Source organism: Mustela nigripes, chromosome 3 (assembly GCF_022355385.1).
Source record: "Mustela nigripes isolate SB6536 chromosome 3, MUSNIG.SB6536, whole genome shotgun sequence".
Taxonomy (NCBI): Eukaryota; Metazoa; Chordata; class Mammalia; order Carnivora; family Mustelidae; genus Mustela; species Mustela nigripes.
In genome coordinates, this window is record NC_081559.1 from 42,583,354 (window position 1) to 42,598,562 (window position 15,209).

Sequence of the window (15,209 nt, forward strand, 5' to 3'; positions counted from 1 at the left end):
ATCTACTCTGTCTCAGAGATGCTGACTGAACCAACAAAGCGTTAGGTTTCAATCTCTATTTCTAAGTTCTTGAAAAATAATGGTCGTGCGTCATCGAAAATACATCTCCAAGGGAAGCAGCTTCTTACACATATGGAATAGCAAGAGGAGCAGGTGCTGCTTTCCTTCCACTGGAAATAATCTGTCTCCCACACAATCAGGATGCACAGAAAAAGGTTCTATCAATTACGGAAGGATGTTTATAAAAATGATGTACAAACCTTATCGGGAATATCTAGTCCAATGTCAGCTAGTATCTGAGCAAGGATTTTCTCTCTTCCTTTGATGACTTCCAGCTTCTCTTTCAAAAAATACTTGGGAATGGGAATATCTAATTGTTGCTAGAGGAGAGAAAGAATAAGCCAAAGGGCACAATTTTGTCACAATCAGTCACAACTGTCACTTTTGTCCCAATCCCAGAACTTAAATCTGTCTAAACTGTATAGTAAGGACTGTACACTAAAGGGACACACTTTACCTCCCATCCTGATCTAAGAGGTCATGAGGCCAATGGTGTCAAGAGAATTCATCACTGTTAAGGAGACACAGAATCACAAGGAAAAACCATCACCTTGGCCCTTATTTTAATCATTACAGTAAAACTTGAGAACTCACATTAGTTAATTCTCAATTAACTAATGATAACTTAATGAAGGCCTTTAAAGAAACATAATATCATCTCAGCCTACCTAAAGTAATAATGCAAATTAAGATAGCAAAGCATTGTGATGCAGAGACCTTTGAATTCAACTTCATAATTTATCATTAGCATCATTATTTGCATGTAAGTGATCACAATTTTTTTCCTAATAATGTTTTTATTTTTGTCTACATTACCTGAAATTATAAAAATTACTGGTAAAGTTCATCTGCTTTAGTAGGAAACTTGTTTTTTCATGCAATCAATATAAACTCCTGTTTCTCATTTATGCATATTACCAAATATTTCAGTTAGTGAAGGTCACACAAATATTTCCCAGCCCAAGTTCAACAATCAGGAGTGCAGAAGAGTTTTTCAGGGGTATGGGATGGGCCCTTGGCCATCCCCATCGAGAAATACTGTCCTAGACTCTCAGACACTCCTGGGTGCGCTCTGGTAGACCAGTTGGCTCAGCAAAGCTAAGGTTCTGGTCCTCATGTTCAGCTCCCTTCTTCCCATTCTGGGGTGACTCTCCACACCTTCTCATCCGGGGGATTTTGAATAGGCCTTCCCTTGAAGAAGCATTATAACATAAAGGGGTGTCTTTTTTAGGACTTGGTGAGATGGTATCCATACCAGGTGGCAACCGTTTTTGAAAACCAAACCTTTTAGACTAATGGAGTTTTGGGGTGAGTCCTGGGGTTCACTGAGTGAGTGAGACCTGGGAATGGAGGGCAGTCAGAGGAGAAATATTCCACTTTTATTCAATGTTGAGATTTTATTTATTATCAAGTATGTTTAAGTGCTGTACTTTCCCAACTTTTAAGACAACATTTTTGTGCTACAGCTCACCCCTGTCCACTAGTTAAGATTTTGAGGGGCAGGAAATACAGCCTTTGAGAATGAAGAGAGGGGAGGGGAGACACATATCAGTGGCCTCCGTCCATGACACCCCAAACGTCCATCTCAGATACCCTGGGATTTCCCCTCCTCTAAAGGGCAGGATAAAGGACATTCCTTGTGGCAGAGAAACTCCCTCTCTCCCTGAGACGTCTCTCGACATCAGGGACCTGTTAGAGAGGCTCCTCATGTGGCAGGTTGCAGAAACACTCTTCTGGTTAGTTTGGCCACAGGGGACAATAATGACTTCTCGGACGCAGGGCAGGAGCACAGTGGAGAGTCTGTCAGCAGCAGGGATGTGTCCGGGGATGAGGAAGCCTCCAGGACTTGGCATTTCCTTCTGCTCCTCTTGGTGAAGTCTGTTTTGTTCCGTCTCTCTCCCTCTTTTATGCTCAGGAGCAGCTTTCTTCATTCTTCTGAGCATCTGAGAACGAAGGCTCCAACTACTCAGAAACCTGGGAGTCCCCAGTTCAGACTCCAAGACAGAAACTGTTTCAGAATCTCAGAGGGAAGGCTTGCCTGGTGCCACCACCAGTACCCATCCCTGAGATGACCAACTGTGGTTGGACTGGGGGGGTCATATTATACGGAGAGCTGTGTGTTGTGCAGGTGGTGGGCACGGGGGCCCATACACAGGGGTGCAGAGCTGAGCCACGTAGGAGCTCCCGGAGATGGCACACGTGTCTTCCTGGCCTGGAACTAACTCCTGGGGTCCAAGCTGCTGCTATTAGACGTGCCCCCTAACCATCTGGACCCCCATGTCATCACATGGCTCACCATGCATCCTCCAGAAATGGTGGGAAACACAGTTGAGAGTCTCCTACTGGGAAGGCTTCCTGGACAATGTCCGTCATTTGTCACCCCTTTCAGTGTTCATGGTCTTTGAAAAGATGAACCAGGTGAACCAGAAAATCTGAAGGAGCCCACCACAGAAGTTTCATAAATTTCTTATTCTCCAGCTTCGAGAATATTATTTAATATTCTTGGCATTAAGTTAACACATTTAATACTGATTTATTAATTCAATTTAGGGATATGATTTAATGACTTGATTTCATGTTTATCCTCAGGTGTTCTTGGTAGACTCACCCGGGTGAGTCAAGTACACCTGATCGAAAAATTGCTTTAATCCATGCCTTTATAAATGAATGGCAATAAACATTAAAGTTTCGGAGGGAACTTTAACATTTCCAGTCGTTCTAGTTATTCTTTAGAGTCCAATCCAATGACGTGCAGTAGTAATGCTAGGAAAGTCTATTTCAGAAACAAACATAACCTTTATAGACTCTTGACTATTTTCAAAAGAAAGGGGCATTAAATGCCAGGTAGAAGATTGAACACTGTCTCCTTTCAATTTTATTTTAGGGAAATGTTCCTTTCAAAATGAAGATTGAGCTCACAGGACTGTGGTCCTGAAGTGAGCTCTCTGTCCACTGACTGCTGGCAGACTCATCCAAGGAGTCTGGCAGTGGGTGTCTGGTGGTGAAGGTTGGGAGGACAGCAGGGAGGCAGAATGCTCATGGCTCCAGGGCATCAGAGGTAGGGAGGATGCCCTTCTTTCTTGTCTGAGGCTTGAAGGCCTATTGCCAAAAATCCCCGAGTCACCAAAGACCCAAAGCAAAGGAGGAGACACAAGCACCTGGGAGGAAGGAAATGGCCACCCGTTGGCTGTTCATCCTGAAGAAGATGATGGGAAACAGAGGCCAGAGGGAGATCTCCTTTGGAAACAGAAGTAGGGGCAGTGGGACTGGAAATTGGGAGGGTTTGTGTCTCAGGATATTTATGGAAGAGTTGGCTTACTCCAGCCAACAGACCTGGGCAGACCCACAGAGACAAGGAAGACAACAACTTCAGTGTCCAGTGGACCCAAGGAATGTGTGAAGATTTGTCTGTACCCAAAGCTACAGGAACTCAATCCTTGTCCGGGTGGGTATGGCCCAGCCGAGGGGCAACGCTTCAACTTTTCATACAACAACCAGCACAGATGTCTAGAAAGCCTGTAGAAAATTGGTTACAGGCCTACATGGCTGATTTAAAGCAACAAGAAACAGATAAGAGAAGAAGCTGAGTACTTACAGGAGCCAACTTTAGATCCTGTAGGATGTCATCAAAATAATGAAACTCTGTTAATTCCAATTCAACCATTTCATTCTTCAGTTCCAGGAGGCGACCCATCACTCCATCCAGGATTTTTCGGATCAGTATTCGCTTCTGCGGGTGGACAATCTGGTCATAAACGTCCTCCAAGTTTCTGAAGATCTGCACGTATTTTATGTAGAAGGTGGCTAACATTTGGAAGATGAAGATTTGATTGTTTTGGGATTCCATCATGTGCTGAGACTCTTTATCAAGCAAAGAATTGAGGGTGTCTTGGGTCTGATGCCACATCTTGTTATACATTCTGGTGGAAGACAAGAGAATAAGTGAAAATTCCTTTGTGAGACATATGAAATGGGCATCCAGAATAACAAAACAAACGTGAACCAGGAACATGGCATGTAGTTCCCTTCAGACCATTTATGTCTTGTTTCGAGGTGCAAGTGATTTTCGGACATGACCACTGTTACCATTATCAAATACATAGCTTAAAAATCCTTTCACCTCAATGATCTCAATGATAAGACTCATTTCTCACTGTACCTGCAAAACCAGCATGATTACACCCATTACAGAGATGAAGAAGCTGTGAGTCTGAATTTTGCACAGACCTGTCCATACATACAGCTGGTGGGCTATGAGGTGGAATGACCACGTTGGAAAGGAATTCTGGAACACCTCATAAAGTCAAACACAGGCAGCCCCTATGAACAAACAATCATTCCCCAGAGAAACTCTTGTAAATCTGTATCGAGGATGAACATAATAGCGTTTCTTTATAAGAGTTCAAACAAGGAGATAACCCAACTGTTTATAAATGAAAGAATGAACAGATAAACTGCAGTGAATTCACAGTGGACTAGTCCCTGCGATGGAGAGTGAATGACTTACAGCTCTAAGCAACAACTGTGAACTTGAGACCCGTAATGAGGGACATAAGAAGTGAGAGGCGGCTGCCCTGGGACTCAGGACTGCCTGAGTGGGCTCCTCGTCCTCATTTGAGTCAGTGGGAGCAGCAGACAGGAAGCTGGAGGGTGGGAGGAGAATGGGATGCAGGTATGTCCTCTCCCACTGCTCCCTGGCCAGTTAGCACATGGTTGGGAGCCTCTTTCTACCAAAGGTTCAAGGTAGTGTGGCCTCTCTGCATTGCTTGCCTCAGGACCCTTGTTGGTTCCTCGAGACTCTGTCCCCATTTCTTCTGCCAGTCCCTTTCTTAACCATCCTGCTGAGTGTGCCATCCTTTTCCAGCCTGGACCCTGACAAATATATCCAAGGCAGACTTTTTTGGTTGACATTTTGGGAAATTTTTTGCTCTCTTTGTATCCAAGAACCAGATGAAAAGCTAATGGAAAGTTCAGTGTGTCTGGGAAGAGGCTTAATATTTCTCCCAGGGGGAAGAAGGTGGGGAAGAACCTGGCCCTTTCCCTGGGATGAGGGGGAAACCCACAACCCATTAAGTCTTTCCCGTGCTGGCCAGGGGGCTCACTCTCTGCCTGAATGGAGACACTGGGTCAGGAGTGAGGATTCTCCCTTCCTCTTTGCGGTCGCCCTGACCTCCCAACCCCACGCTCAGCTGTGTGTGGCATCCTCGGGGCCAGGCTGCCTGCACAAGCCTCTTCTGCCAGCACAGGGGCAGCTGGGCACCTGCTCTCTGCAGTCTACCTACCACCTTTAGCCCCAGAAGGACCAGACCTTGCCTCCTCTCTTCGCAGGGTTCTGCTGGAAGGTGGGCTTTTCCTCACTCCCCCTCTGCTGGCCCTCAGGTCCCACATTCTCAGGCCTGCCCCCTCGTCCTCATCTCACCTGCTTTCCCTCCTTTGATATTTTCATGGTATCTTCTGGAAAATGCTCTAACATTCCCTTAGCCCTCATGTATTTATAGCCTTTGACATCTCCTGTTGCCATGTTGGAGGTGATTCAGGAAGAACAGGGAAGAAAATTGCTCATTCAATCCACCGTGTTTTACTGTGAGTCCCTCACTGATCTTCCCAAGGTCATTAGCAGGCATCTCTGCTAGGTCCTTTGCTCTGGTCCCACTACCTGCCCTTCCTTACTCATGCTCTGAGAAATGGCCAACATCACTTCCTGCAGTTGACCACACGCTGTGACCCTGGCCATACTCCATGAATAGGGCTCCCGTCACTCTCACTGAGGTGGGAGGAGGTGGTCTGTTCCCTAGTGTCTGAACCCAGTCTATGGGATTCTAAGCTTGGAACCATTATGCAGCACTGTACCACCACCTCTTCCTTGACCAAAAATAAAAGAATACCACCATGACCAGAAAATACGTAATTGTAACTCTTGCCAAGATGATGGAATCAAAAGCTTCTGCACAGCAAAGGAAACAGTCAACAAAACAAAGAGCAACCCTTGGAATGGGAGAAGATATTCACAAATGACAGTACAGACAAAGGGCTGATCTCCAAGATCTATAAAGACCGCCTCAAACTCAACACACACATGTCAAATCATGTCAAAAAATGGGCAGAAGAGGGGCGCCTGGGTGGCTCAGTGGGTTAAGCCTCTGCCTTCAGCTCAGGTCATGACCCCAGAGTCTTGGGATTGAGCTTCGCATCGGGCTCTCTGCTCAGCAGGGAACCTGCTTCCTCCTCTCTCTCTGTGATCTGTCTGTCAAATAAATAAATTTTAAAAATCTTAAAAAAAAATGGCAGAAGATAGCAACAGGCACTTCTCCAATGAAGACATACAAATGGCTACAAGACACATACAAAATTGTTCATTCATTAGTCATCAGGGAGATTCAAATCAAAACCACATTGAGATCCCACCTTATACCAGCTAGAATGGCCAAAATTGACAAGACAGTAAACAACATGTGTCGGAGAGGATGTGGAGAAAGGGGAACCCTCTTACACTGTTGGTGGGAATGCAAGTTGGTGCAGCCACTTTGGAAAACAGTGTGGAGATTCCTCAAGAAATTAAAAATAGAGCTTCCCTATGATGCTGCAATTGCACTACTGGGTATTTACCCCAAAGATACAGATACAGTGAAAAGAAGGGCCATCTGTACCCCTATGTTCATAGCAGCAATGGCCATAGTCGCCAAACTGTGGAAAGAGCCAAAATGCCCTTCTTGGACATCTTGACGAATGGATAAGGAGGTTATTGCCCATATATAATATGGAGTATTATCCTCCAACAGAAAGGATAAACACCCAACTTTTGTATCAACAGGGACAGGACTGGAGGAAATTATGCTGAGTGAAATAAGTCAAGAAGAGAGTCAATTATCATATGGTTTCACTTACTTGTGGAGCATAAGGAATAGCACGGGGGACATGGGGAGATGGAGAGAAGTGAGTTGGGGGAAAATTGGAGGGGGAGACAAACTATGAGAGACTGTGGACTCTGAGAAACAAACTGAGGGTTTTGGAGGGGAGGAGGGTGGGAGGTTGGGTGAGCTTGGTGAGTATTATGGAGGGCACGTATTGCATGGAACCCTGGTGTGTTGCAAAACAATGAATTCTGGCAGAACACTGAAAAGAAATAAAAGAGAAAAAATGATGATGGGTGAGAAATTTAATGTGAATATTTGAATGTCCGTTCACCTGGTTGCAGATGAGATGAACCACCTGCATAAGGGTTGTGCGTAAGTTCTGTTCTCAAATTATTTATCCATTTATTTTGCTTGTTTTTCCACTGGATTGTTTTTCTATTCATTTATGGGGGTTCTTTAAATACACTGAGTGTCTATGCATTCCTTAACTTGCCTTCTAGCTGAGAAGCTGCTGTCTTATCACCCACAGCCCAGGGCAGGCTGTAGGCACGTACCCTCCACCTCTGTCCTGCAGGGAAGGGCAATCCCACTTGGATTCATAGGGGTCCAGCTGCAGCCCTCCAGGCTGGTTTGGGGCCAGGCCCCGTAGGAGCAGCGATCGCAGAGCACTGTGCCAGTGCCTGACGAGGCCTCCTCCTCGTGCCTGCTCACTGCTGTGTGCTCCCATGCTGTTCTTGGTCCAGAGAGTTTCAACTTGCATTAAAAAATTTCTGATTCTTTAGTTTTTAAATTTAGAATATTTTCATTTTATTTTAAAATGTACTATCCCACTCTTAAGTATAACAAATACACAGTAGTATGTTATCAATTAATACAAACTTAAAAGAACAAATAGAAGCTTTTTAAAAAAGATTTATTTATTTATTTCAGAGAAAGAGAGAGATTTATTTCAGCGAGTGTGTGTGCCAGCAAGGGGAGGGACAGTGGGAGAGGGTGACAAGAAGACTCCCCACTGAGCTCAGAGCCCCACACAGGGCTCCACCCCAGCACACTGAGATCATGACCTGAGGCAAAATCCAGAGTTGGATGCTTAACCTACTGAGCCACCCAGGAGCCCCTAAAAATAAAATTTTTATATAAAACATTAAGAAATAATTTTTTTACATGTCTCATTTTTATATTCTTGGAACAGAGATGAGAGACTCATCTTCTTGGCCAAAAATTAGAAGCTTATCTTGGTGTGTGAAGAGTCTTTCAGGTTCAGACGATGACAACGATGATGACGATGACGACGATGATGACGTAGAGTTCAGAAGTTTATAATGCTGGTCACCATCCTAAATGCTTTACAGGCCTCAGCTCACATAAAGCTGACAGCCCCCTCAGGCAGGTGCTTCCATCACTGCAGGTTACAGACGAGCCAACTGAGGCACAGCAAAGCTGACCCACGTCCAGAGTTCATAGTCTGAGCCCCTCTGTGGCCCCCATTCTTCAGGATGAAGGCAAATGAGGGTGACAAAGCAGGTGGCATAGTTGTGATGGGCCAAGATTTGCGGTTGGAAATACACTTTTTCCCTGCAGCCCGCACCTGAGTTTGGATACTGAATACAGACCCAGGTATGCCTCCCGGAGAGTCAGATATCTCCAAACTTGGACATCTTTAAAACCATTGCTAATGAAAGAACGTTCTGCCAGATGGCTTTAGGAAGCAAGAACATTTTCAGGGGCAGTTCGATTCCACTTAGCACAGGACTTGCCCCTCCTTGCAGAATAAATGACAATTTATTAGAAACAACCCCACCACAGAACAGTACTGTAGCAGCTTCTGCCTGGTCCCAGCATCAGATGGCCTTAAAAAACGAGGCAAACAGGACAGGGGAGGTGGAGGCAGAAACTGAGTGGACAATGAAGGCTGCCTTATCAAATACCTGCTCTGGGGGAGGTAAAGCTGGGAAGGGTGCCGAGAAGCAGAACATATTCCTAGATGACCAAAGCCCAGACTTGGAGCAGCGGAGGGGGGCAGCACACCCAGGGGTCCCCTGACCTGACCAGCTGCCCAACCAATGTTACATAAAACAGCAAACCATGTGGTTTGTTTTGTGCCCGAAACCTGTCAGGACAACATTACAGAAGAAAATTATAGGCTAATTTTGTTTAGAACTGGGATCTGAAATTCCACTTAGCAAACAGGACTCAGCACCAGATCAAAAGCATGGTTCCCTCTGACCGGGGAGGGGTCATCCCAGGAATCTGCGAGAGTTCAGCATGGAGACAAGCTGAGCTAAATACAGCAACAGAACAGTACAAAGCTGAAGATTATTTCCACAGGATGCCAAGAAAATTCTCAATAAATTTAATTTATGGCATATGCCTGATTAAGAAGACCATCCAGATACCCCAAAGAACAGATGCTGTCAGCCCTTCAAAAACGCTGAATGCCAGAGACCAAAAACATTTTCAGGAGACACACTAGAAATCTAAAAGACAGGAGTGAAAAAGAATGAAGCAGACAGAAAAGGGATTCATACAAAAGATTTAAGAAACTCCTTGTAAATGACACAGCTGCAATAGCCAAGGAACTCGATAACAAAATATAAGAAGTCAGCTGGACAGCTAATTTGAAAGCCATCGATAAAAGCCACAAACACTGAACGCAGAGGAAAAATACGAAAAAGGAAAAACAAACTCCCTTTCCCAGTACTGATTAAACATCTAAGAATGAATATGGTGGGAGCCACACAAGAGGTAACTGAAGAAAATTCTAGAAGGCTAGTTGCAGAGGATTGGACCAGGCAGAAGGCTGGAAAGACAAGATGAAAAGAAAGCAGACTCTTGAGATTGACATGCAGATTTAACATCACTGAGAATTTGGGAATATAAAATATTCCCAAATAAATAAATCTAGTCATAACTTCCAAATACGGGGGTGAGGTCAGTAATGAAAAATAAGGGGCATTTATCAGACTTCAAAGCACTGAGCACACCAGTACGCACTAAGGTTGTGCAAGACCCTAGGGAAGCTGCCCCATGAGGTGCAGGTGGGGTGACCTGAACCTTACAAAGACCCATACCCATTGAAAGCAAGGGATGTTGGGTAGAGGATGTTTCCACCAGGGGCGATCACACCCACACTGATGGAGGGAGCCCGCCCAGAATTTAGGAATGCCCAGATTCCACTCTGGGACAGACCAGCCTGAGAAAGCCTTGCTGCCCTAGCTCAGTGCACTCATTGGCTTCCACCCAGGGTCAAAGAAGCAGAAACCCCTCCAGGACCATGGCTGAGCTGACCCACCCCTGGAACTCTGGGCTGAGGATTCTCCTGGCGGCCTGAGCCTTCCAGGCCCCGCCTTTGGGCCGCAGCGTCTTCCTTCCTCACCTGGTCCTTTTCTGGAGAGCGTTGCTGGAGAGACCAGGCACCGGTCACTGGGTGATAGGAAGCATGAGACAGCCACGTGAGCCGGCCCACCAGCATCATCACCCTGTCCTCTGGACACTGACCTCGGCGTTCTTGCCTTCCAGGTTCCCTACTTTCCTGGGCACCCACTGGCCACAGCCCCACCACTCTCTTCACTGCCAGCAGCCACTGGCCAGCCTGGAACCACCCCCCACCCCCACCCCGCCACCGCCCCCTGCATGCAGTCCCAGCCCGGCCTCGCTGCCCCACGGTCCCTGCATCTTTCTGCGGAGCTGGTGCCCGGGAACATTACGTGAGACCTGGGATGCCGCAGGACGTTTTTTGCTTTTTTATTTTCTTTCCAAATAAGAACATCACTGAGATATAATTCATGTTCCATAAGTTTACCCTTTCAAAGGGCACCCATCAATGGGTTTTAGTATATTCACAACGACCGCCTCTATCTAACTCAAGGACATTTTCATCTTCCCGAAAGGAGCCCCTGTCCACTGTCTACCCAGCCCCCAGTCACCATTACTGTAACTGCCGCGGACATTTCACATAAATGGACTCACACAGTTGGTGGCGCCTGCACAATGTTTGCAGAGTGCGCATGTGCAGAGGCCGGCACCGGGACCTCGCTGCTTCTTGATGCGGTCCAGGCACGCCCCTGACCAGCATGGGGGCCGCGTCTGCCTCCTGGCCCTTGTGAATGAGACCCCAGTATCCATGCGTTTTTATTTTTATTTCCCTTTCGTCTGGCCAGGAGGGTTTTAAAGGCAAAGGGCCGTAAGGTTAGAATCAGAAGCTGTCTCCTGACCTAGTGGGTCTCAGGCTAGCCACAGCCTCCCTGCACTTTCACTTCCTCCTCACGGGGAAAATCTGGACAGGGACAGGCCTCTGGACACCTGAAGGGGTTACTATGGGATGGGATAACCGATGTGAAAGTGTTCTTGAAATTTTAAATGCACTTTGTAAAGAAAAAGTGGTATTTTATCCATGGGACTACTTAGAATATTATTTTTTAAGTACACGATTGATTTCAGACTTGGGCATATGACAAGAAGTGTTACAGATTTTGAAGTCAGGAGGATTGTGGGTGGAGAAGATGAAATATGACAGCTGAAAATGGCCAGACTGTTATTTACATAGCTTGGCAGATTTCTGTAGCTGGGTGGGTGGGGGAAGGGAAGACTAGAGTATTCAGACATACAACGTGCTTTGATGAAAAATCTAAATCTTGGGGCGCCTGGGTGGCTCAGTGGTTTAAGCCTCTGCCTTCAGCTCAGGTTATGATCTCAGGGTCCTGGGATCGAGCCCCACATTGGGCTCTCTGCTCAGCGGGGAGCCTGCTTCCTCCTCTCTCTCTGCCTGCCTTCTGCCTACTTGTGATCTCTATCAAATAGATAAATAAAAATCTTAAAAAAAAAAGAAAAATCTAAATCTTGCAAAATGGGAATTCTCCCCAAGATATTTTATACAGGATAAATCTTCAGATTCTTCCAGTACTATGTAGCTGTTTGTCCTATTTCCAGAATATTTCCTTGGCCTTCTTGCTTAAGGGAGAGGCCCACCTGTCCTTCCCTGAAGCCCTCACAGGAGAGGCTCCTTTTCTGCCAGAATCATCCGACTGCTGTAGGGATGGGGGGGTCAAGGTCCTTGCTCCTCACTGCCACTTCCCAATTAGTCTGACTGTCCCCCCTCAGCTTTGTATCTCATTTAATCAGGTGGCATCACTATTGCCCCTCACTGTCACCATCGTCTATGCCCTGCACCATCTTTCCAGGACCTCACAAGGTGTCTACGCATGAATAGTATTTACGGACAGACTCCTCCCTCCTCAATTCCCTGTGATAAACAACTCCTCCCTTGAAGCCAAGACCTCCAGCTACCTGCTGGGGCTCATGCCCCCACTGGCAACCCCACTACTCCCTCCTCTTCCTTACCCTTTCCTTTAGCAAAGTAACATGCCATTGCCTCCTGTCTTAAAAAAAAAAAAAAAAATCTGTCTCCTGGCCTGTTTCCCTAAATCAGGTTTAGCAAAACTCCTTTAAAAAGTTGGCCATGCTCACTGTCCTCCTGTTCCCGCCCATTCTCAGCAACCTTTATACTCGATCCCCCACAAGGGTCAAGGGAACCATGGGAACCTACCTTGCTAAATGGATGGCCCACTTTGGTTCTCTTCTAACCTGTCTCAGCAGTGTTTGAGTTTGTCACTCCCTCCTCCCAGAAACCTTATTTCCTGTTCATCTAAACACCACGATTTTGCTTCCCCCTCATGGATGCTACCTTCGATACTTTTGCTGGTGTCTGCTCCCCAGTCTCTACCAGATGACCCCTTCTCTCTTTGTCTATACTCATGCTGTGTCAATAAAGCCCATCTACATACCAACACGTTGAGTTTATATTTCATACACAGACCTCTCTTCTGAACTCAAGGCTCGAATATTCAACTCCCTACTTGATCTCCAAAAGGCACATCAAACTCAATATGCCCCAACCTGAAATCCCGATCTTCTGCACTGCAACATCTCTGCAAGCCCTTGATCTCTCTGCCCTCATCTCTTCACTCATAAACATGGTTAGTAAGAGCATGCCTAATGCTGGAGGTGGAATGCCTGGGAGGGCACCCTCTGCTTGCCCGGAATGAACCCTTTAGCCTCTTCATCCCTGATTCCTCTGCTCTGCAATGGGAATAACACCATATACAGGTCCTGAGTTACTGGGTGTTGTGAGGATCCCACGCCCTGCCATATTTCACACACTCAGCACAGTGCTGGCAGACTCAGCACTGTAACGCGTCGGAAATGTCCTGATGAAGACCACAGAAACACGCTGCTGAACAAGTGCTGGGCGAGCAGCTCAGGGCTGGGCACATACTCTTCCCGGTACCCCTACCACCCGACTGCAATTCCTTGAGAAAAGCAGAGTGGTACCATAAAGCTTCCTCAAGCTCCTTCTTGATTTAATACGGAACCTAGGTTTCTACCAAGCAATCCACAGATAACTGAGAAAGGCGAACAAAAAAGCAGACGATGTACAGAATGTCTTGAAGTTGCTACTGTTTCAAAATGACAGCAGCTAGGGCATAAGCCACGGGCTCTTGGGACCTCATGTCCACGGGGCAAGAAGGCAGTGCGACGGGGAGGATGGAGACCCAGGCGTATGGCGTTCCTTGTCCACAAGAACCTGATACTCTACCCTGGGCCCGTCTTCATTTACTAACACATGAAAAGGAGGGGAGAGGAGAGAAGAAAAGAAGGAAGAGAAGCAGAGCAAGCCATCTCTCCGCCTGAAGACGTCCGGCCTAGGTCTATAAGCCGGCCGCCCATCACTTACGCGTTCGACATGGCTGACTACTTTCTCTCTTTCCCTCGCCCGCCTGGAAGCTCTTCCGTCTCTCTCCGAAGGGCGGCCGGCAGCAGGCGTCGGGACACAGGGACACAGCCACGGGCGTCCACGGAGAGGTCCTTCTGGAGGACAGGGTCGGGGTGGGGGCTATCCTCCACTCTGGGCAGGAAAATGCGATAGCGTGTAGGCACAGATAGGTTCTGAAACCTTCCTGTAGCCCCTAGGCTGGACGCAAGGCGGAACCTAGCAACCGAGACGCTACGCCTGCGCAGTGCCGGCTCGCCGCGAGCATGGGACACGCCCCCTGAGCTCCGCGCGCCTGCGCTCTAGGCTGGTTTCCGTGGCAACCGAGGAGCTGCGCGGCGGGATTCACGTTTTGAGGAAAGGAACTGCTTCCCGCGGGCAGGAGCTCCCAAGATGAGGGGCTGATCTCCCTGTGGACCCTCCCGGACACCAGCCCCCGGCGTCCAGCCTGGGTCCCTTCCGCCGATTCGCCGTCCTCCATGCCTTATTCCCACTTTACTGTTTGCCCCCTTGTCATCTGCCTTCTGATATGTGGCCTTGGTCAAGGACCTTGATTGTAGCATCTATCTTCCCATCTGTAACATGGGATAGCAGTCATTCATTTGTTCAGAACTTGATTGGACTTCTCTCCGGGGCATGCGCAGACTTAGGTTCTGGTGATACAGGGTGGAAGCAGTCCTGGACTTCTGGGGCAAAATGAAAATGAAATGAGGAGCTAGAGAGTTGTACATGGAAAAATGCCATGTGGATGCTAGTTATTAGCAGGTCGCTATGAGTGTCTGCTTTCACTGCCCTTCTTTCTTCATCTTTAGTAACTATTGAGATTTATTTGCAAATTTTATAACCTGCAATTCCTACAGGAATACATTCAGGACCAATACAGTTGAAAGAGCATGGGAAAGGCATCCCCATAAAAATGACAGGGTGATCTGGATGACAGAACCTCTCTCACACATGAAATGAACAAAAGAAGAGCAAAAATAGGGAATAACAACAACAAGAGAAAAGAACAACTAAACAAACAAAAAAAATTAAGTACAACTTTGCGCCATCAACTTCAAAAAACTGTACTCAGTGAAACAGATGTCTGCCATGGAGAATGGGATCTGAATCTCATCCCCATTGCCCAAAAATCCCCATGAGGGAAGAAAACCAAGTAGACAAAAATACTAAGATTTCTCACTAATGCTTTTTGATACAAAGAAGACATGAATCTGCAAAGTGAAATGAGAATGTGCGCACAGAAGCAAGCTACCTGGGGAAATCCAGGTGAGACAAAATAATCGTTAGTAGAAAACAGCCCCTGCTGCCCACAGGACCTGACCAGAGCTAGGAAAAATCACTAGGACTTGCCACTTTCTAGGACTCTGCACTGTACAGAGGCAAAGATTCAAAGTCCAAGGACGGTTGTCACAGAGACAGGGTGGGCTCCTCATAAGGGTCGGGAAGTTGAGCAGAATCTCCGGAGAAAGCAGAGCCCAGGGCCTGCACACATTCAGGGACTCAGTCCTAATCCTCAGTGTGTA

General features: G+C 46.9%; 1 protein-coding gene across 1 annotated transcript in view; it reads right to left on the bottom strand.

Moving 5' to 3' along the window:
* Window positions 1-13,886, bottom strand: part of IQCA1 (IQ motif containing with AAA domain 1) — a 142,891-nt gene extending 129,005 nt beyond the window's left edge. Inside the window, exons 1-3 of the mRNA XM_059393777.1 lie at window positions 13,648-13,886; window positions 3,656-3,980; window positions 261-380 (exon numbers count right to left, since the gene is read on the bottom strand). Of these exons, the coding sequence (XP_059249760.1) occupies window positions 261-380; window positions 3,656-3,980; window positions 13,648-13,658 (456 nt within the window). The 5' untranslated portion in view covers window positions 13,659-13,886. The remainder of the gene's footprint in view (window positions 1-260; window positions 381-3,655; window positions 3,981-13,647) is intronic.
* Window positions 13,887-15,209: the final 1,323 nt, after the last annotated feature.